Raw genomic sequence first — 26949 nt, 5'->3', positions numbered from 1 at the left:
CGTCCCGGACCGCGCATTGTTCCCGCGACCCAGAAGGTTGCTGCAGACGCTCGGCCACTTCGGCCCACCGTGGTAGGCACCCGTCTGGCACCAGGTCTGAGGTATAAGCGAGTAGGCCAAGCCCGTCACGCTGCACACTCTCCATGCCCCCGAATAGCTGGCCTTTATTTTTGTCTGGTTGAACATCAGATCATACAAAGGGTCATAAAGAAAGGTAACCGTGCGTCGCCAGACGCTCACCTCTCCGGGCTTATTTGGGTGACATTTTGCCCGAAGCAACTGTTTGACAGGCCCTCGCTCCTACCCTACCCAGCCTTCCTGCCCTACCTAAGGGAACATCTCCATAATTTGATGTTGTCTGAGCGGAAAGATGGGGTAGGAAAGAAGGGGATGTAAGTTTTTACCGGGATGGTTTTAAAACCAGAACTGGGCTGGAGTGAATTCTGAGAGTTGTACTTGGCAGTGGGGCGGGCTGGGCCGTCTTTTCATTAGCTTAGTTTTGTGCTACTTAAAGAAGTATGTGCAGGTCAGCTGTGGAATTAAGGGTGAGATATTTCATATTTCACCGTACTGCAATGTACAGTTTACTTCATTGAAAAGAGGCTTTTGAACTCTGCCAGAGTGTTGGCTGGTAATAGCTAGCGTTTATAATACAGTTTGCTTTTCCAGGGAACAGAATCCAATTCTTATTCCCTATTTTGTGTCTCATCATTTTCATAGGTTTCTCATTTTCCTCTGTTGCTTTTCTTATTATGTATGCCAGGTGTTCAGCGAGTTTACACTCAGGTTGATTTCATGCGTTTTAATGAAAATAAAGAATTATCTAAGGAGGTAAAAGAATTTATTTAGAAAAATAGCATTTAGTTCTTATTTAGCAAATATTTAAAGTGGCCCTTTTCCTACTTTTAAAGGAAATCATAAATTTCCATAATTTTTTTTTGTAATCCCACAGTTATTGCAGTTTGTTAGGTATCACACCTATGATACTGTGAGGAGTGTGCGTAAAGCTAGTAGGTGATCTTAAGTTGAAAAGGACATTCTTTGCTATGGATTACTTACACTAGTCATTTTTAGATGAACAACTCTAGTGTAGTGATAATGTACAGTAACAAAAATGTCACATCTCCATATGGAACACAGATAATGGTGTAAAATGAATTAAAAAGGTCATTTTCAACACGTGGTAGAAATACGGCTTTGGATAGGGTAAAAAGGAGGCTTATTTCCTCTGAAGTGTAATTACAGGTGTGAGTCTCTTAGCTGTAGATGTTTGTTCTAACACTTGTGACTGCCTCTTCTACAGCACACTTGATATGTCTTCAATGCTCATAAAATTGGACATATTTTAAAAATTGAAAAACTGTGTAAACTCTTTGATTTTTATGGAACCTAGGTAGAATTATAGCCGTAGATATAGCCTTAGAATATCTGTTAACAGAGATTACTTTCTAATGGTATACGTTTTTAAAGCTGAATCTGTCAGGCTCTAAGGAAAATTAATACTGGTTTCAGATACTTCATTTACTTCATTATGCTTCGGAGATATTCAAGTGTGTATGTGTGCATGTTTATATGAATGTGTTTGTGTGTGCATGTATGTGTGGTTTGTATGTGTTTAAACCAGTTGTGCTAACAATTTGGCAGCTAATTTCTTCAAGGTGAGGACTAATCTGGTGATTTCTGAATATTTAGGGGGAGATTACTTCTTTTCCTTAGAATTGATCCAGACATTATTTTGAGATGATACAATCACTATGAAAACATTTACAAATAAGGTTAAAGTGGACAAAAGAGACATGTATAGAAACCACGATGAAGTTAGGTGAATTAGGAGACTGTCCTCTTCGCTTTATATGGGGTGGGGCAAAAGTAGATGTGCAATTGTGAGTATGCAGAGCACAGTTCATTCTTGTATTACTGCTTATTAATTATTCCCTACGAACAACTGTTAACCTACTTTTGCCCCAACCTGTATTCCAGGATCTTAGATTTGCTTTATAAAATTTGCTGCTTGTGAAGTAGCAACTCTAATGGTTCCCCCCACCCATCATGTTAATAGTTTTACACAGGCCTTCTCATGTTCATTTGGGTGTGTGATTTTCATAGTGAGACATGTGGAATGAACCTCTAAGGGCCCAAAATGTGATATATTTGGGAACAGGTCTTAAACTCTAATTCATTAGCTGTAGTATAGTTCTGTGAATTTATTGCACTTGGACTTTGAAGTGTTGTTTTCTCCCCTTCAATATTGTTGTAAACAGTGGCACCCATGTAGCATATGTTTGATTTTTTTAATGTTTCATATGAAAACTATAAGCTACCTTAATTTACATGTGTTTCCTCATTGTATATAAACCTGTTGTCTTATCTGGATTTTTTTTTTCTTGTTTACATGGTCTATCAATTTAACTACTTTTGTGGTTTTAATCCTGTCTTGTTATTTCTTCTACTTTGTTTTGTGAAAAGGGGAAAAATAAAAGCACCGCGCGCCCCCCGCCCCCCGCAGAAAAAAGTAGTGAGGCAACTGGAGTTGCATGAAAATAAGGTTATGGATTTGATTGTACCATACGTAGCGCAGCTTTCCTTATGGTTATTTTATTAAGAAATTATGATGGGAGATTCTATGGTTAAAAGAATTCTGCAGCACTTTGGCACTTCCACAATGTTTATTCATTAACAATTGCTATTTAGTTATTATAGCCTACAGATGCAAGGCTTCTTTGAGCTAAAGCAGCTTTAAGACTATTGTAGTAGCACCATTTCAGTAATTTGGTTTGGTGTGTTAGTTTCAAAACTGAGATTCTGTTTCACTTAGGGCAAGAGAAGCAGGGAACCTGCTTCTCTTAGAGCAGGGATGTGTCTGGTGGGGCAAACTGGGCTGACTTTTTTGTACAGCATGTGAAGTAAATTGCATGTCTAAATGGTTGCAAAAAATTACAGTACTTTGTAACATGTGAAAATTTCTTATATGAAATTCAAATTTCAGTGTCCACAAAAAAATGTTTTGTTGAAACAGAGCCACCACATTGATTTACTTGTTTTCTGTGAGTGCTTCCAGCCTACATCAGCAGAGTAGTAGTTGCTACTTTATGGCCTGCAAGCCTAAAATATTTACTCTCTGGTCCTTTACAGAAAAAAAGAGAAAAATTTTAGCTTCCTTAATCAGCACATTCCTAATCACAGGTTGCAAGGTGGGTAGATTGACTCATTGGGGAGAAACAAGTTATGTCACTTTTGTATTGGCAGACTCAGGACTTTAAAAGAAAATACCAACAAAAAGTTTGGATCTAGTCTTTTTTTTTTTTCCCCCCCTATGCATTGCCTAGTGCTGGTACTCTAACCTAGTACTTTAAGTTGATGCAACTATTATAGATCTACTGAAACATGAAAGAACCCTTAGTCCTCACTAGCTAGGTTCCTGATGATAAAGTCATTCAAAGCATCTTAATTGATGGAATGAAAAGAGAGTTGTAGACTCCCTAGAACCAAGCCAGGGCATTTTCTTCAGGTGATTTACTGCATGGCTTTTTACAAGCACAGATAGCTTTCAATATCTGCAGTTATTAAAGTGTAACCTACAATTGCATGTGTACATTTGACTTATTTTTTTACCTTATATAAGCTCAGGACTGTGCTATGCCACAAGTGCTGATGGATTCAAAATAGAATTACTATGATTTGTTTTTTTTCCCCAAATGGAAAAGTACTTGGACTTCACAGCCAGAGGTCAGAGGTTGTGCTACAGGACAGATTGGGTCTCCTGAAGTCCCCATTTATCTGTGGAGGTGGACTGAGGTCGGGCATGAGTTAACAATGCTCAAGGCAGTCAGCCAGCTAGCCAGGTGGATGCTGATGGATTCATGTCCTCCTCTGAACTGCCTTCGAGAGTCTGGGGGCCTTTGCAGCTGAATACCAGAGATTTTGAAAAGGACTTCTTTTCTTCCTTATAACCTGTGCCAAAACCCTCAACAAGTGTTTCCTTCAGTTTCCCACAACACTGGAATTTCTCTTCTGCTGGATATACCAGGGGCCTTTATGTGCCCTAGGAGACCTTCAAAAGCCAACTCCGTGGAGATACTGACCTCAAAACACTAGCCAAAGTTTGTGAGTTAAACAAAGATGGTAACTTCAGTAATAGACTGTTGTTTAGACCCCCTGAAGCTTTGTTCACACCTCAGGATAATAAAATATTAACAGTATTTGAAATGAAGGTCAACAATTATTTATGAAATCAAAGCTGAAGCAACTTAATCTAATCTAACCTGTATAAAGTGTTCCTCTGCATGGATGTGAGGATGCCTTGTTACTTCACGCATTGAAATCTCACATAAAGAGCTTGTTGAGTTGGTTTGTATCATTGGTAGAAAAATAATGAATGCTTTACCTGTTTATGCCTGTGCTGTGTTTAGATGCCTCAAGGTGTCATTGGTAAAATGTGTGCACTGATTTGATTGCATTGCAGAAACTTAGAATGTGACTTTTGAATCCTTAGCTGTCAAGGTTGATGCCATTGCACTTGATCTGGCTACTCACTGTAGTAGAAAAGATTCTGTGTTCTTGGGCCCCATCAGTGGAGCCATTCTGATGGTTTTTAGTGGCCTTGAATGCCTCAGGTCTTTGGCTACTTACTACTTTTGAGAATGGCTGTGTGCCCAGACCAACAGTGTGGTTTTTAGGCATTCCCTTCAACTTCAGTTCTCCTCTGACTGAATTTTATGGATCTTGAACAGGAAGGGGAAGGAAATCTGCAGTTATTGGGCTACAGTTGTGTGCCAGGCACTTTAAATATATTATCCCATCTAATCCTCATGACAGCTCTAGGAAGTAGGTGGTACACTCCCACTTTACTGTTAGAAGGTCGAAGGTGAGAGAGATGAGATGTGATAAAAAGCACAGTTCACAGATGAAAGAGTTGGGTTTTGAGCCCCGATCTGTCTGCTTTTCCCACTACTTCAGGATACTCCTCCAGGGAAACCTATGAAATAGGCTGCCTACTCAATAGGAAATGGCCCCCATTTCTGTGACCCTCTGTATGGATGACAAAGTTATGAAGAGGTGTGCAGAAACACTAGTTGGAGTTTTTTGCAGTTTGAGTTAAACAAGGGTGGGACAATTGCTCCAAGTACTGGCCTTCACCCAGTTTGTATGTGTTCTGTCAATGTCAGAAAATAAAATTCTTACCCGTGTGTTTTTTTGTTTTTTGTTTTTTTTTTCACCCTGTCACCAAGTAATTCTCCAGTTCTCTGACATCACCTAGATGTCTTACACCAATAACTGGAGTTAGTGTCATTTCACACATTTAAGGGCTCAGTCCCCCAAGACTACCCTCACTTTAGATGCTTGCCACCAGTCATGGTCCACTTGGCTACAGGTTCTGGGATTCTACCCCAGATTAGATGATTTGCTGGACAGACTCACATAGAGTTTAAGAAAACAGTTTACTTGTGTTTACTGACTTTTTATAAAGGATACAACTTAGGCACTGTCAAACAGGAGGAGATGCAGAGGGGTAGGGATGGGGGGTGACATAGACCTTTCATGCCTTCTCCAGGTGCACCACTCTCGCAGCACACCAGTGTATTCAGCAGCATACAAGTTCCCAGAATTCTCTTGTTTAGGAGTTTTATGAGTTTCATGATTAGGTGAGATTTAAATCATTGGTCTTTAGTGATTGAACTCAGTCCGCAGCCCCTTGCTGGAGGTATAGGCTGGGCTGAAAGTTCCACTATCTATTTAGCTTACAGAAGTTATTCTTGGTAGGTAGATACACTTTGCCTCCTAACAGCCAAAAGGACAACAAATTTAAAAACAAAAAATAATCAGAACTTCCAGGAAATCAAACTGCAGGGAAGTCCAACAACCAAGGACTAAAGAAGAAACATTCATCCAGGCTGGTAGGAGAGGTAGAGACCAGCAGCCGGGGTGGAGAGGACATGTGGTGAGGCAGCGGCTGGCGGACCAGGTGGTCTCACATTTGTGTGTGGATAAACTGTGAGGAACAGTTGGGGAGTGAGACAGACCACACAACCCAGGGTTCCAGTGTGGGAAAAGAAAGCCTCAAAATGTTTGGCTGTAAAAACCTGTGGGGGTTGCAGCAGCAGGAAAAACTACCAGCCTCACAGGAGGGTCTGTTGGAGGGACCCACGAGTCCTAGAACGTACACAAACCCACCCAGGAATCAGCACCAGAAGGGCCCAATTTTCTTATGGGTAGCAGGGGAAGTGACTGAAAGCCTACAGGAGCCAAGCAAGTGCCATTGTTCCTTCTCAGACCCCTCCCCCAGACACAGAGTCACAACTCAGTGAGCTGGGTTGTCCCGCCCTAGCTGGTACCTAAGGCTCCTACCCTTACAATGTAACAGGCCCACCGAGACAAAGAAATATGGCCCAGATAAAAGAACAGATCAAAACTCCAAAAATAGAACTAAGCAATGAACAGATAGCCAACTATCAGATGTACAGTTCAAAACACTGGTAATCTGGATGCTCAATGAATTGGTAGAATATGGTTGCAAAATGGAGGAAAAAGCGGACTCTGCAAAGTGAAGTAAAGAAAAGTATGCAGGGAACCAACAGTAAAGGGAAGGAAACAGGGACTCAAATCAAGGATTGGGAGCAGAAGGAAGAGATAAACATTCAGCTGGAGCAGAATGAAGAAACAGGAATTCAGAAAAATGAGGAGAGGCTTAGGAACCTCTGGGACAACTTTAAACAATCCAACATCCAAATCATAGGGGTGCCAGAAGGAGAAGAGGAAGAGCAAGAAATTGAAAACTTATTTGAAAAAATAATGAGGGAGAAGTTCCCCAATTTGGAGAAAGAAATAGACTTTCAGGAGATCCAGGAAGCTCAGAGAGTCCCAAAGACGCTGGACCCAAGGAAGCACACACCAAGTCGCATCATAATTACATTAGCCAAGATTAAAGAAAGGGAGAGAATCTTAAAAGCAGCAAGAGAAAAAGAGATAGTTACTTACAAAGGAGTTGCCATAAATCTGTCAGCTGATTTCTCAAAAGCAACCTTGCAGGCAAGAAGGGGCTGGCAAGGAGGATTCCAAGTCATGAAAGGCAAGAGCCTACGTCCAAGATTACTCTACCCAGCAAAGCTATCATTTAGAATGGAAGGACAGATAAAGTGCTTCCCAGAAGAGTAAAGTTAGAGTTCATCATGTGAGTTATTATATGAAATATTAAAGGGACTTATCTAAGAAAAAGAAGAATATCAAAAACTATGAACAGTAAAATGAGAACAAACAACTATCAACAACCGAATCTAACAACAACAAAAAAACCAAAACAAAAAACAAAAGCCAGCTAAGCAAACAACTAGAACAGGAATGGAATCATAGAAATGGAGATCAGAGGGAATCAAGATGGTGGAGGAGTGAGTGGAAGTCACAGTGCCCTCCTCCCAGGACCAACCTGGAAATACAACTAAATGGTAAAGAAATCACCTGGAACAAACAACTGAACAATAGTGAGAGAGAAGCTTTGTAACTTCGGAGACAAAAGAATTGGCTTTAGCGCATTCTAACTGGTAAGGAGTATGGTAGAGACTCAAGAAGGTGGGTGGGGCTCCCACGGGCGGCAGCACCAGAAGGATACTGAAACAGCCAGTTGGATTCCCCTGAGAAGAGTGAGGTCTAAACCAAAAGTGGAGATCTCTTGCCCACAGCACGAGAGCCCAAGAAGTATGCAGAAACAGCCAGCTGCGAAAAGCGTCAGGGGTGCTCTCTGCCAGAGACAGGTGGCTGGAGATGCAGAGCACTGTTTAAAGGGCCAACGCATAGATTTTTATTTGCAGCCACTTACCCTGATCTCTGGCAAAGGCGAGGCAGAGTGGGCTAGAGACGCCTGAGGAGAGACTGGGGAAGGAAGCTTTGGGGAGAGAACTGAGAGAGTAGCTGGCGGGATCTCCGTGCTGACTCTTTCCCCTTGCGGCAGCAGCCATTTTGGTCAGGCAGAGACCATGCCCCCTGAGCGGTACCAGCACCAAAGGACCCAATAGTCCCCCCCCCCAGGTGGGATTTCACCCCACCCTGTGCTGTCTAAGCTGCCTGCTGAGTACAGAGTGGCAGCCACATACAGTAGATCCCTGACTAAAGGGGGCACAGAGAGGGCTGGAAACACTTGAGGTGAGACTAGGGAGGGAGGCTTTGAGGAGAGAACAGAGAGAGTAGCCTGCGGAATCCCAGTGGGGACTCCTCCCCCATATGGCAGCAGTGTGAGAGGACCCAATAACTCCACCCCCCTGAGGGACTCTGCCCCACCCTGAGCTGTCTAAGGCGGCCTGCTGAGTGACGAGTGAATAGATTAACAGCTGAAGGAGAAAGCCACAAACAGTAGATTACTGGAAGTCTCGAACAGACTGCCTAAGGTTAGACAAGGACGACATCTGACATCATCAGAGGCAGATCCAGAAAGTACAAACAGCGGTCTCCAGCCAGAGATGTTCACACCACAAAGTCAGGAAATCAAGACAGATCAACTTAAGAATCAGAAGCAAAAGAGAAGAGTCTCTGTCAAATAATGGGAAGACAAAGAAATACCCCCAACTTGAAGGGAAAGGAGGAATCCCCCCAAAGAGAACTAAATGAAATAGAGGCAAGTAAACTATCAGATACTGAATTCGAAATAATGATTCTAAGGAAGCTCAGTGAGCTCAGAGAGAAATAGAAAAAACTACAGGGAAACTACGAGGAACTTACTACAAACTACATCAGCATGAAAAAGGACATAGAAACCATCAATAAGAGACAAGAGGAAATGAAGAATACAATTTCTGAATTGAAGAACACAGTAGAAGGAATCAAAAGCAGGCTAGACGAAGCTGAGGACCGAATCAGTGAGGTGGACGATAAGGTAGAAAAAAGCTCCGAGAAAGAGCAAGAAAATGAAAGAAGACTCAAAAAGAATGAAGAGGCATTGAGGGAAATGCAGGACAGCCTGAAACATAATAATATCCTTATAATAGGGATACCAGAAGGAGAAGAGGATGAGGAAGGGATGGAGAAGCTGTTTGAAAAAGTCATGATGGAAAACTTCCCTAATCGGAGGAGAGAAAAAGCCACACAAGTCCAGGAAGCACAGGGTCCCATTCAAGAGGAACCCAATGAGGCCCACTCCAAGACATATCATCATTAAAACGGCAAATATCAAAGACAAACAGAATCCTAAAGCAAGCAAGAGAGAAAGAAGTAATAACATATAAGGGAGCCCCGATACAACTAGCATCTGACTTCTCAACAGAAACACTGTAAGCCAGAAGGAACTGGCAGAAAATACTCAAAGTCATGAGAAGCAAAGGCCTGCCACCAAGACTGCTCTACGCAGCAAGGCTCTCAATTAAAATTGAATGTGAAATAAGGACTTTCCCAGACAAAAAAGGCTAAAAGAATGCACCTCCATCAAACCAGCACTGCGAAATACGCTAAAGGGACTGCTTTAAGATGCAGAAATAGTTTCTATGAATACCCAGTTTCTCTCAGAGTTGCCAATACTTGATATTACCAATATTTTTAATACTCATTAATCTGATTGTGACAATGATGTTATTTTAATTGTTCCTTTACAATTTATTGAAACTAAACCTGTTTTAGTATATTTCTTGAGTATTTATATTATTTTTTTTTAAAAAAAGCTTTAAATGACTTTTTGGTATTCTTTATCCATTTACTGATTAAAGGTTTGTTGAACTTTTTTCTCTAAAAAAAAAAAAAGAAAAACAAAAAAATAACCTATTAACCATGTTTTAGATGTGTTGCAAATACTTTCCTATTCCTTGTCTTTTAACTTTTTAAAATATGTATATTACTATATAAATGTTTAATATAGTCATATTGTCAATATTTAGTTAATAGCTTCTGGGTTTGAATATTTTACTTCAGGTCATGAAAAATATTAGTTCTGTTTTCTTCTAAAACTCCTTAGATTCTACATACTGTTTTTTAACTCACCTGAATATCTGTTTTATAATGTGTGAAATAGGGCTCTATATTTATTTCAAGTAATAGTGGTCCATGAACCTATTTGTTGAATAAGCCTTATTTTACTCATTGATTTGAAATATCAACTTAATCATATATTACATTGTTAGGGAGATATATATACGTTTGTCTCTTGAATGCTCATTATATTTTATTGATCTACTTGATTATTTCTGTGCATGTGTCATGTTCGTTTAATTCCTGAGACTTTATAATGATTTAAAATTTTTTAAATATTTTATAATTAACTTTGACATTTAAAAAAAGTAAAATCAACCTGTATTTAAGAAAGAAAGAAAGAGAGATGGAACTCCTACCTTTTGTGACAACATGGATGGAACTGGAGAATATTAAGCTAAGTGAAATAAATCCGTTGATGAAAGACAAATACCATATGATCTCACCTATGAGTGGACTCTATTCAACAAAATACACTAATGAACAAAGTAAACCACAGATACGGAAACATGGAGCAAACTGAAAATGACCAGAGGGGATGGGGAAAGAGGACAATGGTGGAAAGAAGGGGAAGGGACTGGACCAAGAACATGTATGAATGACCCATGGACATGGACGACACAGTGGGAATTGACTGTGGGAGTGGGGGTTGGGGGTGGGTTGGGTGGAGGGGGGCAAAGGGGTAAAAACTGAGACAACTGTAATGGAATAAATGTGATTTATAAATTAAAAAAATACTGAATAACAAAAAAACAAAAAAAGATCAGAGGGGAGGGAGCAGGGGAAGGATAGGGAAAAAGGTACAGGGAATAAGAAGTATAAATAGTAGGTACAAAATAGGGGGAGGATAAGAATAGTATAGGAAATGGAGATCCAAGGAACTTACATGTATGACCCATGGACATGAACTAAGGCGGGGGGTGGAATGCGGGGAAGTACAGCGGTCCAGGTTGAGGGGAATAAAGGGGAGGAAAAAAAGGGGGACAACTGTAATAGCATAATCAATAAAAATTAAAAAAACAAAAACAAAAAATTGCTCTTACCACTTAAGAAGTTTTAGGGGCTCTGTACCTGGAACTAAGGATAAAGACCAAATATTTATTTTTTGTACCACATTACCAAAAATCAGGATATTGGTTTTTTAAAATAATATTCTTGTTCTGCTAATGTGCTGGAATCCTTTATAGTTTTAAATAAAGACCCTTATAACATACAGCTCATGTATGACTGGTTGAGAAACTCCAAAAAAAATAATTTCAGAAAAGTTTTTAACTCAATCCCTCAGTCTGATAAAAAAAATTTGATAGGAAAATTGCATTTCTACTTCGAAGGAGTGATTCAGTAGTCAAGATTATGTAAAGATTAGGAGATGCTCATGGGCATAATGAAATCTTGAAGAGAGGACCTAATACTCCATTCCTTTGATTAATTCACCCAGTTATATGTGCAGAACTACTGTCATCTACTTGATTTGGTTGTTTATTGTTTGGCTAATTATTTGTGTCTTTGCAGTCTTGTTGCTGTCATTTTTAGAAGATGTTATGTTTAGTTACCACATCCTACTTTGTATTTGGCATCAGCAGTTGATTGCATGGCATAAGTCTGGTTTGATTAGAATGTATTATTTAAAAGATTTTCTTAGTCTTTAGATTGAACAAAATTTGACTGGGCTTTAAAGATGCTAAGATGAGGCATTTTCGGGTACTGTGGTCTCCCCCTGAGGAGTCCAGCCTGGCACACAGTCCTTCCAGTGTGAAAATTTAACACACATACTTTGATCTTACCTGTGCACATTAGTCTTCGTGGTCTTTGAGGAGCACACATTCAAAGAACTCATTTACTTGAAAGTGCACAGGAACCCACAGACAGGCCACCCTTTGCTGCAGCTTTTTATTGAAGCTGGGTTGTCTCAGAGGTTAATTCCAGGAGAATTGCTAATGGTTGCAGGGACTCCCTCAAAGATTTGCTCTCTAGTCAGCATCTCACCTTAAGGGCAAGGTGGCCACTCATTTAAGGCCTGAAGGTCCTGGACAAGATCATAACCCATTACTTGTTTCTCGTGGTTTCTGATTCGCCCTCTGGACTGTTAAGTTCCCTCGACCACTGTTAAGTTTAGATAGTTAGGAAACACTACTGGAAAGTCAGGACAATGACATTTTCTTGGTAAACCCATATACGGGTTCTTAAGCAGTGGTAATTTTGCCTCCCAGGGACATTGGCACTGTCTGGAACACTTTGGGTTGTCACAACTAGGGGAGTCCCACTGGCATCTGATTGGTAGATGCCAGGGCTGCTGCTAAACATCCTACAGTGCACAGGACAGCCTTGGAACAAGGGTCCAGATGTCAGTAGTGTTGAGAAACCCTGTTCTATAATAATTTAGTTGCTATCTATATCAGGTTATCTTTTCTCTAAACAAATCCAATCCAGTTTAATTGGACAGAATAGTCCATCTTTTCTTTTCTGAAAGTAATCTCAAGCAGATTACTGGGTAGAGATGAAGAAAAGCTTCTTTAAAAGAAGGTCCTTATAAAACAACATGCATCTTGAACAGGAACTTGAAGCAGCTCGAGCTGTTCAGAGAACCCAGGGTTGCCACTATTCAGAAGTAAATGAGTACCTGGTACGAGGTGGGTGCTCCTTCAGTGTCCTCCATTTTTGCTTGCTCATAGTAATTCAATTTTTTGGTAGGTGGATGGATGTAACTACTGTTTGCAGAACTGGATTTAAGCAAGGCCTTGCAAAATGCTTGGAGATTTAAAAGTTGACAGAAGCCCAGTGACAGCTGGTTATCCTTATGTTCCATCCAGGATTTTGCTAGAAACTCCAAATTCTGTTAGACTGCCTGTGATTTTTAACAATAATTCATTTGATGAACATTTATTATTCATCTGAATCTGTGGCAGATACTGAAGTCATTCATCAATCCTATTTTATGAAACTTTATGTCTACCTGGGAAGGTTGACACTGAACATGCAAGGAAGTAGTCATTCAGTTTACTGGTCATAAATGTCACTGAGGAGACATATGGGCTATATGAAAAGGTATTAGAATGGGGGAGGGCAATGTAGTCTAGAAGTCCAAGGGAAACATAGTTGAAGAAATATTCAGGCACAAGTCAAATTAACCAGGTGAAGAGGGAGTGAGTTGGGGTGGTAAGAAATGCATGGGACAGAGCAGATGCCATGTGAGACAGCTATGGGAAAGGAGCCTTCCAGAAAAAAAGTGTAGGATCTTGTGACTTAGGGGCCAGGTTAATGGGTTGGTAGGGACTCATGAGATGAGGCTGTGGCCGAGTGGACAAGTCGCGTCATGCCTCATTGGCCAGACTAAGCATTTTTGATTTTATACTAAGACTTCTGTGAAGTAGGAAAGTAACATGGTCAGATTTGTACTAAAAATTTGCTTTTTTAAAGAACTTTGCTTGATCACTTAAAACTCAAACCACTTTTAATTTCTGGAAGATCAGAATCTAGACGTGTGTGTGTTTAAAAAGAAACAGCTTTGTTGAGATATACTTCATATACCATAAAACCCATTCTTTTAAAATATACAATTCACTGGTTTTTAGTACTGCCCATTCACAGAGTTGTGCAACCATCACAGCTCTCTAATTTCAGAATATTTCCATCACTTCAAAAAGAAATCCGTTAGCAGACACTTGCATGGTCCCCTCCCTCCACCTCTTAGCACTCACAATCTAACTTCTGTCTCTGGATCTGCCTATTCTAGATAATTCATGTAAATGAAATTGTATAGTTTTGTGGCCTTTTGTGACTTGATTATTTCACTTAGCATAATGTTTTCAAAGTTTATCCATGTTGTTACATGCATCTGTGTTTCCTTTTTTATGGCAGAATAGTATGTATACTCTTGTATCCATTCATTAGTTGATGGCCATTTGGGCTTTTACCACATTGGTGATTATGAAGAATGCTGCCATGGAGTTGGTGTTTGTATCACACAAGTGGTCAGGAGGAACATGGACTTGGACCCTTTATCTTTAAAGAGAAGGCTTTGCTCTTTATTCTGTAGCACATTTTGTTTAATAAGCAGTTTCTTTTCTAAAAGACATGGCAGTAAAGGTTCAATCACATGTGTTAATGTTGATGAACTGAGAGAGATGCTATTAAAAACATGGGTTTTTCTTTTAGCTTTTGAAAGCAATGCTTGCAGTTATTGGCGCCACGTATTGCTTAGTTGTGGAAGTCAGAGTCCATTGTTCCAGTTTTCCATTTATAAGTGGGTGCCAAGGAATTCTTAGCCCCTTGGTTTCACCTGAATGACTTATTGTCCACATTAATAGAATGTACCTGATCGCCTATTACCAAGGCAGTGGCTTTCATCTTGATTAAAAACTTCAGAGAATGAAAAATAAATGGCAGAGTGGCATTAGTATTACAGAGTTCAGAATGTGCACCAGGAGGTCGTAAGAAAAAAAATGGCTTATGATCTACACCGGGCATACCTTGAGGCAGAGTGAGTATTAAGAACTAGTTAATGATTAAGGATGAACATTTTTAGACCAAGGAAAAAGTATAGGCAGTGAATGTAAGAAGCTTCAGAGCTTGTCATATAGAATTGTAAAAATAAAACTAGTCCAGTTTTCAAGCAGTTTCGGTAACAGTGTTTAAATGGTAAATTAACACAAATCAATCAACAATTGGAAGGATTTGGCTTATCTTGTTTAGGGTACAGGGTTTGAATAAAGATTAGTCAATCTTTGAAATTTTGATGTGCCTGATTGTTTGTTTATATTGGTGTATAACTAGGTAAGATTTCACCCAACATTTGGTAATCTTAGGATGACTAGAAAATTGGTCTACCAAGAGAGCAAGAAGTTGTGGGACACCTACTTCTGATACATGGTCATATTTGTCAGGGGGAAACAAGCTACTTTTGGCAGCAGATAATGGGTTAATAGTAACTGATTGGCCCTATGGTTCGTTATTGTACTTAATGGGCTTTTTAAAAAAGTTATGTTTTACTTATTATGCCGTTACAGTTGTCCTGGTTTTTCCCATTGCCCTTCTCAACCCACCCCCCGCCACTCCTTCCGGTAATCCCCCCACCATTGTTCCTGTCTGTGGGTCATGCATAGGTTCTTTGGCTACTCCTTTTCCTGTATGGTACTTTACATCCCCATGGCAATTCTGTAACTACCTATTTATACTCCTTAATCCCCTCACCTCTTTACCCATTCACCCAAACCCCCTCCCATCTGGCATCCATCAAAACACTGTCCATATCCATGATTCTGTCTCTGTTTTTCTTTGCTTAGTTTATTTTTTAGATTCAATTGTTGACAGATACGTATTTTTTCTATTTTGTTGTTCATAATTTTGATCTTTTTCTGAAATAAGTCCCTTTAACATTTCACAGAATAATGGTTTGGTGATGATGAACTCCTTTACTTTTTTCTTGTCTGGGAAGCTCTTTATCTGCCCTTCAATTCTAAAATGATATCTTTGCTGTGTAGAGCAATCTTGGTCATGACTTTGAATATTTCTTGCCAACCCATTCTAGCCTGCAAGTTTCTTTTGAGAAATCAGCTGACAGTCTTATGGGAACTTCCTTGTAGGTAATAACTTCTTTTCTCTGGCTGCTTTTAAGATTCTCTGTCTTTAAGCTTTGGTCCTTTAATTATAATGTGTCTTAGAGAGGGCCTCTTTGCATCCATCTTGTTTGGGACTCTCTGTGCTTTCTGGACTTGCATATCTATTTCCATAACCAAATTAAGAAAGTTTTCTTGCAGTATTTTTTCAAATAGATTATCAATTCCTTGCTCTTTCTCTTCTCCTTCTGGTACCCCTGTGAGGTGAATGTTGGACCTCTTGAAGTTGTCCCAGAGGCTGCTTATACTGTCCTCATTTTTTTTAAAAGCTCTTTTTTCTTCTTGTTCTGATTGTTTTTTGCTTCCTTATGTTCCAAATCATTGATTTGATTCTCTGCTTCATCCACTGTAGTGTTGTTTCCCTGTAAATTGTTCTTTATTTCAATTAGTGTGTCCTTCATTTCTGCTTTGATCTTTTTAATGTGCTGAGGTCCTCACTAAGCTCCTTGAGTATCCTTACAACCAGTGTTTTGAACTCCACATCTACATTGTTGTTTGGAGATGTTGTTTGGATCTCCATGATAGGTTGTTTACCTCCATTTCATTTAGTTCTTTTTCTGGAGTTTTGATCTGTTCTTTCATTTGGGCCCTGTTTCTTTGTCTCCTCATTTTTGCAGCCTCCCTTTGTTTGTTTCTATGTATTAGGTAGAGCTGCTATGACTCTGTGTCTTGGTAGTGTGGCTTAATGGAGTAGGTGTCTTGTAGGATCCGATGGCATAGCCTCCCCTATCATCCAATCTGGATACTCGAGGTGCACCATTTGTGTGGGCTGAATACACCCATATCTTGTAGCTGAGCCTTGGTTGCTGTTGGCAGATCAATGGGAGGGAATTACCCAGGCCAGTCAGGTGCAAGGACTGTCTGTGACCTCTGACCACAAATCCTCCGCCCTCTGCTGAGAATCAGCTGTGCAGGGGCTGGGTGGTGGTGCTCCAGTGTGTGGTCTGTAGCCGTCTACCGGGTGTGCTGTCCCTGGGGTTTCCCTGGTGGTGCAGGCCAAGGTCAGCCCCCACCTGTGTTTTGCCTGGGGCTACCCTGTCTGAGCTATAAAGCAAATGAGATGGCTGCTTCTTGTGCTGGGCTTGGAGATTCCCAGGCGAAGTGAAGCTGTGCATCTAAGCCGGCTGCCTGCTGTTAGTGCCAGGCCTGGGGCTCACTGAGACCAGCTGTTGTGTGTTGAGAGGATTTAGGAAGTTGTGCAGTATGAGCCAAGAACTATCCATTCATATGGAAAAGCAGCTTGGATGGGCCCGTAAGTTGGGTGGGGTGGAGTCTCTGGGGATCTCTAGGGCAGGTCAAACAGTGTTAGCCAGGTTGATGGAGTCACAGATATGACACCAATTTACTGGCTCTGGGCTCTGTGGGGGGAGGGTTTAGAAAAAGGGCAATGGCCTCTGATCGCCTTGATGGCATTCACTTCAGTTTCTCCCAGTATGTCACGGATGCCTTTCGAGCTGCTACCCCAGTGCTGGAGCCCAGAGGGAGTGAGTCTGAGGATGAGTCTGTGTGTGGGTTCTTTAAGAGGAACTGCTCGGGGTTCCAACAGTTTCCTCCACCGACTCAATCCCTGCTGGATTTTGCAGCCAGAAGTTTTGGAGACTTAACTTCCTGGCACTGGAATCCTAGGCTGGCGGGGGGGGGGGGGGGGGGGGGGGGCCTGGTGTGGGACTGGGACTACTTGCTGGAGATCTCTCATCCAAATTTTTACCCATCTCATATGGCTGTGGGATCAGTCGTTCCTCATCTGCACCCCTCCTACCAGTCTGCATGAATGTGGTTTCTTTAATTCCGTAGTAGTCAGATTTCCATTTAACTCGATTTCTGATGATTCCGAGTGATGGTTATTCTTGATTGTTCTATATTTTAGTTGTAATTTTGATGTGGTTATATGAAGATGCGAGCCATCTCCCTACACTGCCATTTTAACTGGGTTTACTCTTCTTTATTAGACCATGTTACAGGAAGCTCATTGCTGTTATTATTGGGTTCCCCTGTGGGTCTGTTCCTATAATGAAAATTTGCCTGTATTATTTTGTTTAACCCTTTCAGTACCAGGATAGATACTAGTAACATTTCTAGTCTACAGATGAATGAGTAGAGGCTCAGAGATTAAGTGAGTTCTCTGAGCTCACACAAGAATGACAGAGCCAAGACATAATTGTGGGGCTGACACTACTGCTGATGCACCCTGCAGTCTACTTCCCCCCTTCTCTGGTTCACTGATTCTAAATGCAAATGGAAAACATTGTGGAAGATTAAATTTTAGTCACAGTGGAGGTTCTTGAACTTTGTTCTAAAATATGTTCTGGTTATAGCCTATTCCTAGAAATCTGGTTCTTAGCATATTATTATTTTGTCATCTTATTGATTGCAGTGTGACCTTAAATAACTTCTTAAGTTGTCTCAAGCCCAGTTTGCCCTGTATGTAAGAATGTTATATGACCTGGTAAAGCACACCTCAGTATTTTAAAGATCTGTATATAGTCTATAGGAAGACAGGGAGCTTAATCCAGTCACTGGAGTGTTAAATTTTACTGCTTATTCTGCCATTGATTTGTTTAGTGGTTTTGAGTTAAGTGATTGTATTATGTGACTTTTTTTTTTTTTTTTTTTTTTTTTTTTTACCTAAAAACAAGGTTAATAATGCTGCTTATGGCCTTCTTATGTTGCATCTCAGTGAGGGAGAGGCCAACAGAGCTTTCCTAGATCTCAGGGTCCAGAGGGTACCGTGACTGAGTACTGGGCCAGGGTCAGATTACGTGGACTGTGGCCTCACTCTGCCACCTACTAAGGTGCATCACCCGAATGCTTCTCCCCCATCCCCACTCTGTTCCTACCCCAAGGGTTATGAGACTTAAAACAAGAAACTACCTATGAAGTGTTTTATACTTTATAGGTACGAGTATAAGGGAGGATGATTATCCTCAAAGTGCTATGAGATATTTGGAAATCTTAGATTTAACTTAGTCTTCTATGTTTTTGGACTTCTCAGATAACACTTCAGTTGTGTGTTTTAATTTTTCTTCTTCTTCTTCTTTTTCTTTTTCTTTTTCTTTTTTTTAGTGGTATGTGTGCAACAGAGAGAAATTATGTGAATCACTCCAGGCTGTGTTTGTTCAGAGTTACCTCGATCAAGGAACACAGATCTTCCTAAACAACAGCATTGAGAAATCGGGCTGGCTATTTATCCAATTATATCACTCCTTTGTGTCATCTGTTTTTAGTCTGTTTATGTCTAGAACATCTATCAATGGGTAAGTGAATCTTGGTTTAAAAAAAGAAAATGAAAAAGAAAAGAAATCTTGTTCAGGACGTCGACCACCTCAGCAGTGACAACACTTCTGCTAGAGGAAATCCTTGGCAGCAGATCCAGTGTCTCAGCTGTCTGTTCTTAGGATATTTAAGTTCACCATAACTTAATAAATAGCCTCATTAGTTTTAGTCCTCAGTTCTCTGATGGGAAGTACTCAGCAGTGCTTCCCAACTTTGATGTGCACAGGAATCACCTGAGGGTCTGGTTAAAATGCAGATTCTGAGGCAGTAGGTCTGGGGTGGGACCCGAGATTCTGAATTTTAAACAGGTGATGCTGTTGCTGCTGCTGATTTAGCAGAGGGAGTAGCAAGATACTTGACCCCAAACCCTTAACATAGATAGGGTGAGGACTAAGGCCTTTGCCTTAAGCACATGTCCCAGGAACAAGTTTTTTGGGGACTCTCTTTCAACCCAGTGGTGAGTGATGACATGTTTTGAGTGAAGGCTCCTGTATCTGTTCTTACATAATGTGTAGGCTCACCAGACTTCTGTAAACTTATTGGAGTTCTCAATCCCTAGAGTGGTTCTCTCATTTAAATCTATGGAAAAAGCTCTAGGAATATTGTTTATCCTTTCTTGGCTATATTTTCAAACATTCCAAAGATCAAGAATCCAGAACAGCAAAGAGAAAAGCAGCAGGGCTCAGTGCTTTAAAAGCCTGTTGGACCACTAAAAGCCACTGTTTTGGAGCCAGCGTTTATTGAATGTCTGCATCCCCAGTCTGTCATCTGTTCCTTACATATGTTTTCAGGCACCTTGAGCCATTTCTCAAGATTTCTTACTTGATTTTCTTCATTGCTTTTGTGAAATTGGCTGAAGTTTTCTCCAGCAAACAATTGTTATTTTTGTATTGGTAGTTGGGTTTATATAACTCATTCTGACATTTTGTTTCTAAAATTGGCTGCATTGAGTTTCTGTTCTATTCCATTTATTTTTTTTCATTGAAAAGCAGACAAGTCAGTGTAGCAATGATTTTTAACCTTTTTGGGTCCCTGTACCTGTTTGAAAGCAATAAAAGGCAGGAATCTTCTCTTCCTAGTCCTTATATTTAACATTTTGCATAAAATTTGGGGGAGATTTCAAACTCTGAGCTACTTGCCCCTCTCTCTACTCCTGGTTAAAATTCCCTGCTGTGGAATTGCACAGTTTGGTCAAAGAGAGACAGTATGGTTAAAAAATCCCTTTTGGCTTTCCTTATCTGTAGCTCTTCACTTTTTTTTTTTTAAACCTCCATCCCTTCTCTGCCTCCCCTCCCCCCCAACAAAAACAAAAACAACTCTTGCCATGTGTCCTTATTCTCATCTGAAAGCTTACCTTTGAGCCCATTGGCATATCCATGGCAGTGACAGATTGTTACCATGAGTGAGCATCTCTTACAGAAGTAATTACTATGGCACCTTCTTGAGGTAAGATGGTAAGTAAGATGCTTATTAGGCTTCCTTGTGATGGAGTGCAAAGGCCAAGTAAGGAGATATTTGATAGCTGTTTTGGTGTTTATTTTATAAGGAAGATACTTTTAAGGGGGACACGCCTACTCTACAGTCTCTGAATCTGGAAAGAACGTAGATTGTAGCTAGAGAACCTAGGATGGTTATTCAGCACTTAAAAAGAAAATCACATGGACATCACTAACTTTGGTAATTAAAGGCAAATTAGAGAATCAGACCTCTCCATGGTATGTGTTTGCTGGAAACCTTGTATTGACGTAGGTCAGTGTCTTGGCATTTTAGGTGGGATAGTTCTTCATCGTGCGGGACTATCCCACACATTGCAGGAAGTCTGACTTTTCTGGTCTTGCCCACTAAGCCATTGTGACTAGCCCCCACACACCCACCTACTTCCAATGGCTCTTAGAGGACAAAGTTGGTCTTGGCTGAGAAACACTGGGCTCAATGAATTTTGATTTATTTTTTGACAGTTTTAATCTTTTTGTGGAGCCACAGTTGGTCATGGGATCTTTGGAAGTAGGACAGTACTTCTCTCTCTGGTGCCTTTAGATAGAGACCAGTGAAGTGACCACCTGAGCTCTGGCCTCAGATAACCTCTAGCTCTAGAATTTTATGATTATCCTGTCAAGGTTTGTTACATGCCAAGGAGATGACTAGGGAAGCATGTTATTTTATAACTGGAAAAATTGAAGCCAAAGAATTATTTTGCAACTGACTTTTGGTGCTATGTCAGGTCAGCACCAATACTTGCCACATGCATCTCTAGCCACACTGCCTATGACCTCTGTAACCTCCTTGCTCTGACTTGTTCCTGTGTGAAACTTTGTATAGCTTTTTCAGTGAGTCTTGTTCCTTTTTCTCAGATTTGCTTTCTGCAGACTGTTTTCCTACTTGAATATATGAACAAGTGAGGCTTAGAAACAACTTGTCTTTCTTTCCAGATAGAATTTTCTCTAGTTAGCAGTTGTTGTAGACTGCATCATATTTTTTCTCTGAGTCCCCCACCTCCCATTTTTTAGCATTTCTCTGAGGAAGAAGATTTACTGTTAATACATTATTAGATTTGGTTAAACTCTCCTATGGCATTAGTGGCCAAAGGAGAGGGGGAATTTGTTACATGAACTCCATAGTTTAAAGTTTTTCCTAAAACTGGTCTTACCAGGAGCACCAAGTTGCACATATCTTTCCAGTCTTTGTATAACAGATGTATTGCACCTTACAGTTATTTCCAGAATGTGACAGTCGAGTGTAGATTTTCCTGCCATTTCCTAGACTAGCGGTATTCAGACTGGTTCCCAGAGTCCAAGGAGGAAGCAGCTCAGGACCTGCTTCAGCTGTATAGAAAGGCATTCCATGGGTCAGCCCAGCTCCAGGGCTCCACCTCATTCCAGCAGTAGTTCCCTGTGTCATTCTATACTTAAAGCATTGTGAGGGTCTGTGCCGTAGACAAACAAGGATTTGAGAGCTAGAAAACCAGGCCTAAAGGGGAGTACAGTTATTTCCACATGATGCTTCCATGAGGGTTTGTATGATCTCTACCTTCTCTTCCATGGGTCCTCTTTGATTTCCCTTTCAACTCCTCTCAGTCCCTTTTTTTTCAAAGACATTCCTATGTTTTGAGTGTTTTTTTTAAAAATTATATTTTATTTATGCTACTACAGTTGCCCTAATTTATCCCTCTGTCCCCTACTCCAGCCAGACACTCCCACTCTCTCAGGCCATCCCTACACTGTTGTCCATGTCCATAGGTCATGCATATATGTTCTTGGCTACTGTGTTCCCTATGTTGTACTTTCCGTCCATATGACTATTCTCTTACTACCAGTTTGTACTTCTTAACCCCTTCACCTTTTTTGCCTGTCCCCCCAACCTATTTGGCAACCATCAAAACGCTCTCTGTGCCCTGACTGGTGTGGCTCAGTGGATTGAGCACTGGCCTGTGAACCAAGGGGTCCCCAGATTGATTCCCAGTCAGGGCACATGCATGGGTTGTGGAACAGGTCCCCGGTGGGGTGGCATGTGAGAGGCAACCACACATAGATGTTTTTCTCCCTCTCTTTCTCTCCCTTTCTCTCTCTAAAAATAAATAAAATCTTTTTTTAAAAAGTTCTCTGTATATATGATTCTATTTCTGTTCTGCTAGTTTATTTTGTTTTTTATATTCAATAGTTGATATGTATTTATTGCCATTTCGTTGTTCATATTTTTGATCTTCTTAAAGACCTTTTAACATTTCATATAATACTGGCTGGGTGGAGATGAATTCCTTTAGCTTTTTCTTGTTGAGGAAGCTCTTTATCTATCCTTTAATTTTAAATGATGGCTTTCCTGGGTAGAGTAATCTTGGTTGTAGGACCTTGCTTTTCATCACTTTGAATACCACTTGCCAATCCCTTCTAGCCTGAAAAATTGCTTTTGAGAAATCAGCTGACCATCTTATGGGAGCTCCCTTGTAAGTAACTAACTGCTTTTCTCTTGCTGCTTTTAAGATTCTCTCTTTATCTTTAACCTTTGGCATTTTAATTACGAAGTATCTATTAATTATGAAGTGTCTTGGTGTGGGCCTCTTTGGGTTCCTCTTGTTTGGGACTCTTTGCTTCCTGGACTTGTATGTCTATTTCCTTCACCAAATTAGGGAAGTTTTCTTTCATTATTTTTTTCAAATAGGTTTTCAGTTTCTTGCCCTCCTTCCAGTACCCCCATGATGCAAATGTTGGTGTGCTTGAGGTTGTCCCAGAGGCTCCTTATACCATCCTCATTTTTTTTGGATTTTTTTCTTCTTGCTGTACTGATTGGATGTTTTTTGCTTCCTTATATTCCAAATCGCTTAGTGAGGTTTGATTCTCTGCTTCATCCACTCTACTATTGATTCCCTGTAGATTGTCCTTTATTTCAATTAATGTATCCTTTGTTTCTGACTGGATTTTTTTTATGCTGTTGGGGTCCTCACTAACTTCCTTGAGCATCCTTATAACCAGTGTTTTGAACTCTGCATCTGATAGATTGCTTATATCCATTTTGTTTAGTTCTTTTTCTGGAGTTTGTTCTGTTCTTTCATTTGGACAATGTTTCTTTGTCTTCTCATTTTGGCGGTCTCCCTGTGTTTGTTTCTATGTATTAGATAGAGCTGCTATAACTCCCAGGCTTTGTAGCATGGCCTAATGCAGTAGGTGTCCTGTAGGGTCCAGTGCCATAGCCTCCCCTATCACCCAAGCTGAGGACTTGAGATGTGCCTACCATGTGGAGTGTGTACACTCTCCTTTTGTAGTTGAACCTTGATTGCTCTTGGCGCATCAGAGGTCAGCCACCTCCTGTGTTCTGTCTGGAGCCACCCAACATAAGCTACAAAGTGATCTCAAGATGGCTGCTACTTGTGCTGGGTTTAGGGGTACCCAGGTTAGGCCAAGCTGTGAATCAAGGCCAACTCCTGCTAGTGCAAGGCCTGAGGCCACTTAGCAAGAGGTACAGGGCTCACTAAGACCAGATGCTGCTTGTTTGAGAGGATTTAGGCAAATCTGAAGCATGAGCCAAGACAGGCCATTTGTATGGAAAAGCCACTGGAAACTGCTTGTGTGGGACCAAAAATTGGGGTGGAGCATGAGGGAATCACCAGAATGGGGCAAACATCATGAGCCAAGTTGATGGAATCTCAGATATGGCACCCATCTGCTAGCTTTGTGGGGGAGGGCTCAGAAAAGGAACAATAGACTCTACCTGCACTCAGGGAGAAAGCTGCCCCCAAACTCTTGCCCTGCTGCAGGACCATCCAGTTCCTCCCTGGATGTCTTGTGCCTTTCCACCTTCTGCCAGCACTGGAGCTCAGAGCTGTTGAGTCTGAGTAAGTCTGTGTACAGGCCCTTTAAGAGGAACTACGTGGGACTACAGAAGTTTCTGTCTTCTGCAGCCTCAATTCCTGCTGGTTTTTATTATTTTATTTTTTAAGTATTTTATTTATTATTTTTAGAGAGGGGAAGGGAGGGAGAAAGAGAGGGAGAGAAATATCAATGTGTGCTTGCCTCTTGCACACCCTCTACTGAAGAAGTGACCTGTGACCCAGGCATGTGTCCAGACTGGGAATCAGACTGGCGACCCTTTGGGTCACAGGCCGGAGCTCAATTCACTGAGCCACATCAGCCAGGGTGCCAGCTGGTTTTTAAAGCCAGATGTTATGGCAGTGTCTCCTGCCAGCACTGGAACCCTGGGCCGGGGGGGCCTGGTGTGGGGCTGGGACCCTTCACTCTCAAGATATCCCTCCTGATTTTTATCTGCCACATGTGGATGTGGGACCAGTCCGATCCATGTCTCTGCACCTCTTAGCAGTTTTGATGTAGTTTTTGTCTTTAATTCCATAGTTGTAGGACTTCCATTCAGCTTGATTTCTGGTGGTTCTGAATGATGGTTGTTGTGTTGTTTAGTAGTAATTTTAATGTGGTTATGTGAGGAGGCGAGCCTTATTTACCTATGCCTGCATCTTGACCAGGAGATATGGTTTGAGTGTTTTTAGGATCTTTAGAAATAATAGGGCCCAGCCACTTGTATAACAAATACATTGATATGAGTATGAATCTACTTTCCTAATGCAAATTAAAGACCACTCTTGTTCTCTAAAAAATTTATTATCCTAAAACTATCTTTTTCTTACCCATTGTTTAGTTTCATAAAGGCTTCCCCCAACCCCATATTTGGTTTTTCTACTTAGTGTTCTTGACTAGTGTTGTGGCCCAATTCTGTTGGTCTGTGATCTGATAAATAAGTTTTGTATTACTCTTTCCATCTTTCCCTCCTATTTTGACATGAATTCTTCACATTAATTTTTTTTCCATTTATTTATCTCCCCTTCCCTTCTTTCTTCATTCTTTTCCCTCTTCATCTTTTATTCCTGTTCTTGCCCTGCTCCTTTTGGGGTATTATTTGCAAGCCCAAAGACAAATGATGCTATCTGGAGGTATTCCCTTATTTTATTAACTTTGCTTTTTCATCATATAAGTCATAAAAAATATAAAACATTTTAATCACATAATCATGTAAACAATTTGTAAGTTCATAAAGCTGTTGGTGCTGTCACCAGAATTACTCTGTATATGTATATGAGTGGTGCTTACCTCATATTGCCTCTTCCATTTTTGTCCTCTTTTTTTCAGGTTGCTAGGAAGAGGCTCAATGTTTGTGTTCTCACCAGATCAGTTTCAGAAACTGCTTAAAATTAATCCAGACTGGAAAACCCATAGACTTCTTGATTTGGGTGCTGGAGATGGAGAAGTCACAAAAATCATGAGCCCTCATTTTGAAGAAATTTATGCCACTGAGCTGTCTGAAACTATGATATGGCAGCTTCAGAAGAAGAAATACAGGTATAATTTTTAGACATGGTTTGGTGTATATTTCTTGGTTTTAGACATATTTCTGTTTGAGAGCGTATTATTTAAAGGATATGAATCAGAAACACTTTTCCACGGTTAGAAACTAAAAAAAACAAAACTTTTCATGTTACAGTTAAGTGGGGATTGAGAGCCATCATCTTTCCTTGGCAGTATTTTTCCTGGACTGTTGGGAGGAAAAAAGCAGATGGAAGACAACTTGGAAAGAGGAGATCAGATGTAGGGACTTGTTATTGGAGACTTTTGTCTATGTGATGTTAAACTAAGTGATTTGTAAGATCCCTCTTCGCTCTAGCAGTCTGTCTCTGATAAAATCCTGGTGGTCTGTGTGGTGATGATTGAAACATAGTCCTTCAATTAGAAATTAATTTTCCATTTCAAACCTTGGAATGTTTGACATTTGTTACAACAGTGGCTTAAATAATGCTGAATTCCTAATCTGACTCTCCTCTCACTTTGAAAAAAATGTGTTTTGAAAGTAGGTATGGCTAGGAAAGTGTTTGAATGTTCCTGAGCAGGCCTCATGATATTTTTAGAATTTTCTAGGTTGTCTCTACTGTATCTGCTCAGCATTGTCAAAGACTTGTTTACCAGAGATCCTTTTTCTGTCTCCTTTTCCCCATCTGTCATAACATGCACCACATACTACATTCTGATAGCTATGAGTAAGCCTGAGTGGAGAAGTTATAAAATTGCCATAATGGTTTGGCTTACAAAGACTTTTGATACTCATAAAGATTTCCCCTTTCTGTGGTTAAAACACAGTAACACAGTAGAAGTGTTCTTTGAGAAAGAAAGAGGGCAGGGGGAGAGGGAAAGATTGAGGGCTAAGAGTGGTATGTGAACTATACTTTTCATGGGGAGACCTCCAGCCAAGATGGAGGCGTAGATAGATACACTTTGCCTCCTCACACAACCAAAAGAAGGACAACAACAAATTTGAAAACAAAAAATAACCAGAACTGCCAGGAAACTGAACTGTAGGGAAGTCCAACAACAAAAGAGCTAAAGAAGAAACGTTCATTCAGGCTGGTAGGGGGCGCGGAGACAGGCAGCTGGGGTGGAGAGGACACGTGGCAAGGTGGCAGTTGGAAGACAGGATGGGCGAGGTGGCGGCTGGCAGACCGGGTGGTCCCACATTTGTGTGCGGATAAATTGTGAGGGACGGTTAGGGAGTGGGACAGACCACGCAACCCATGGCTCCAGTGCGGGAAAGGAGAGCCTCAAAACCTCTGGCTATAAAAATCTTTGGG

At 40.7% G+C, this 26949-nt stretch overlaps 1 protein-coding gene across 2 annotated transcripts in view; it reads left to right on the top strand.

The window, feature by feature from the left end:
• The window catches only part of METTL9 (methyltransferase 9, His-X-His N1(pi)-histidine), a 51521-nt gene that overhangs the window by 546 nt on the left and 24026 nt on the right, over positions 1-26949 (top strand). For both annotated transcript variants that reach the window (XM_054580905.1, XM_054580904.1), the window contains exons 2-3: positions 18621-18811; positions 25460-25669. In XM_054580905.1, coding sequence (XP_054436880.1) covers positions 18621-18811; positions 25460-25669 — 401 coding nt within the window. The remainder of the gene's footprint in view (positions 1-18620; positions 18812-25459; positions 25670-26949) is intronic.

The sequence above is a fragment of the Pteronotus mesoamericanus genome, unplaced genomic scaffold, assembly GCF_021234165.1.
Source record: "Pteronotus mesoamericanus isolate MK-2021 breed Mesoamerican mustached bat unplaced genomic scaffold, CSHL_Meso_final contig_64, whole genome shotgun sequence".
NCBI classification, from domain to species: domain Eukaryota; kingdom Metazoa; phylum Chordata; class Mammalia; order Chiroptera; family Mormoopidae; genus Pteronotus; species Pteronotus mesoamericanus.
The sequence above is the reverse complement of the archived record's forward strand: the minus strand, read 5'-3'. Positions and strand labels throughout refer to the sequence as shown.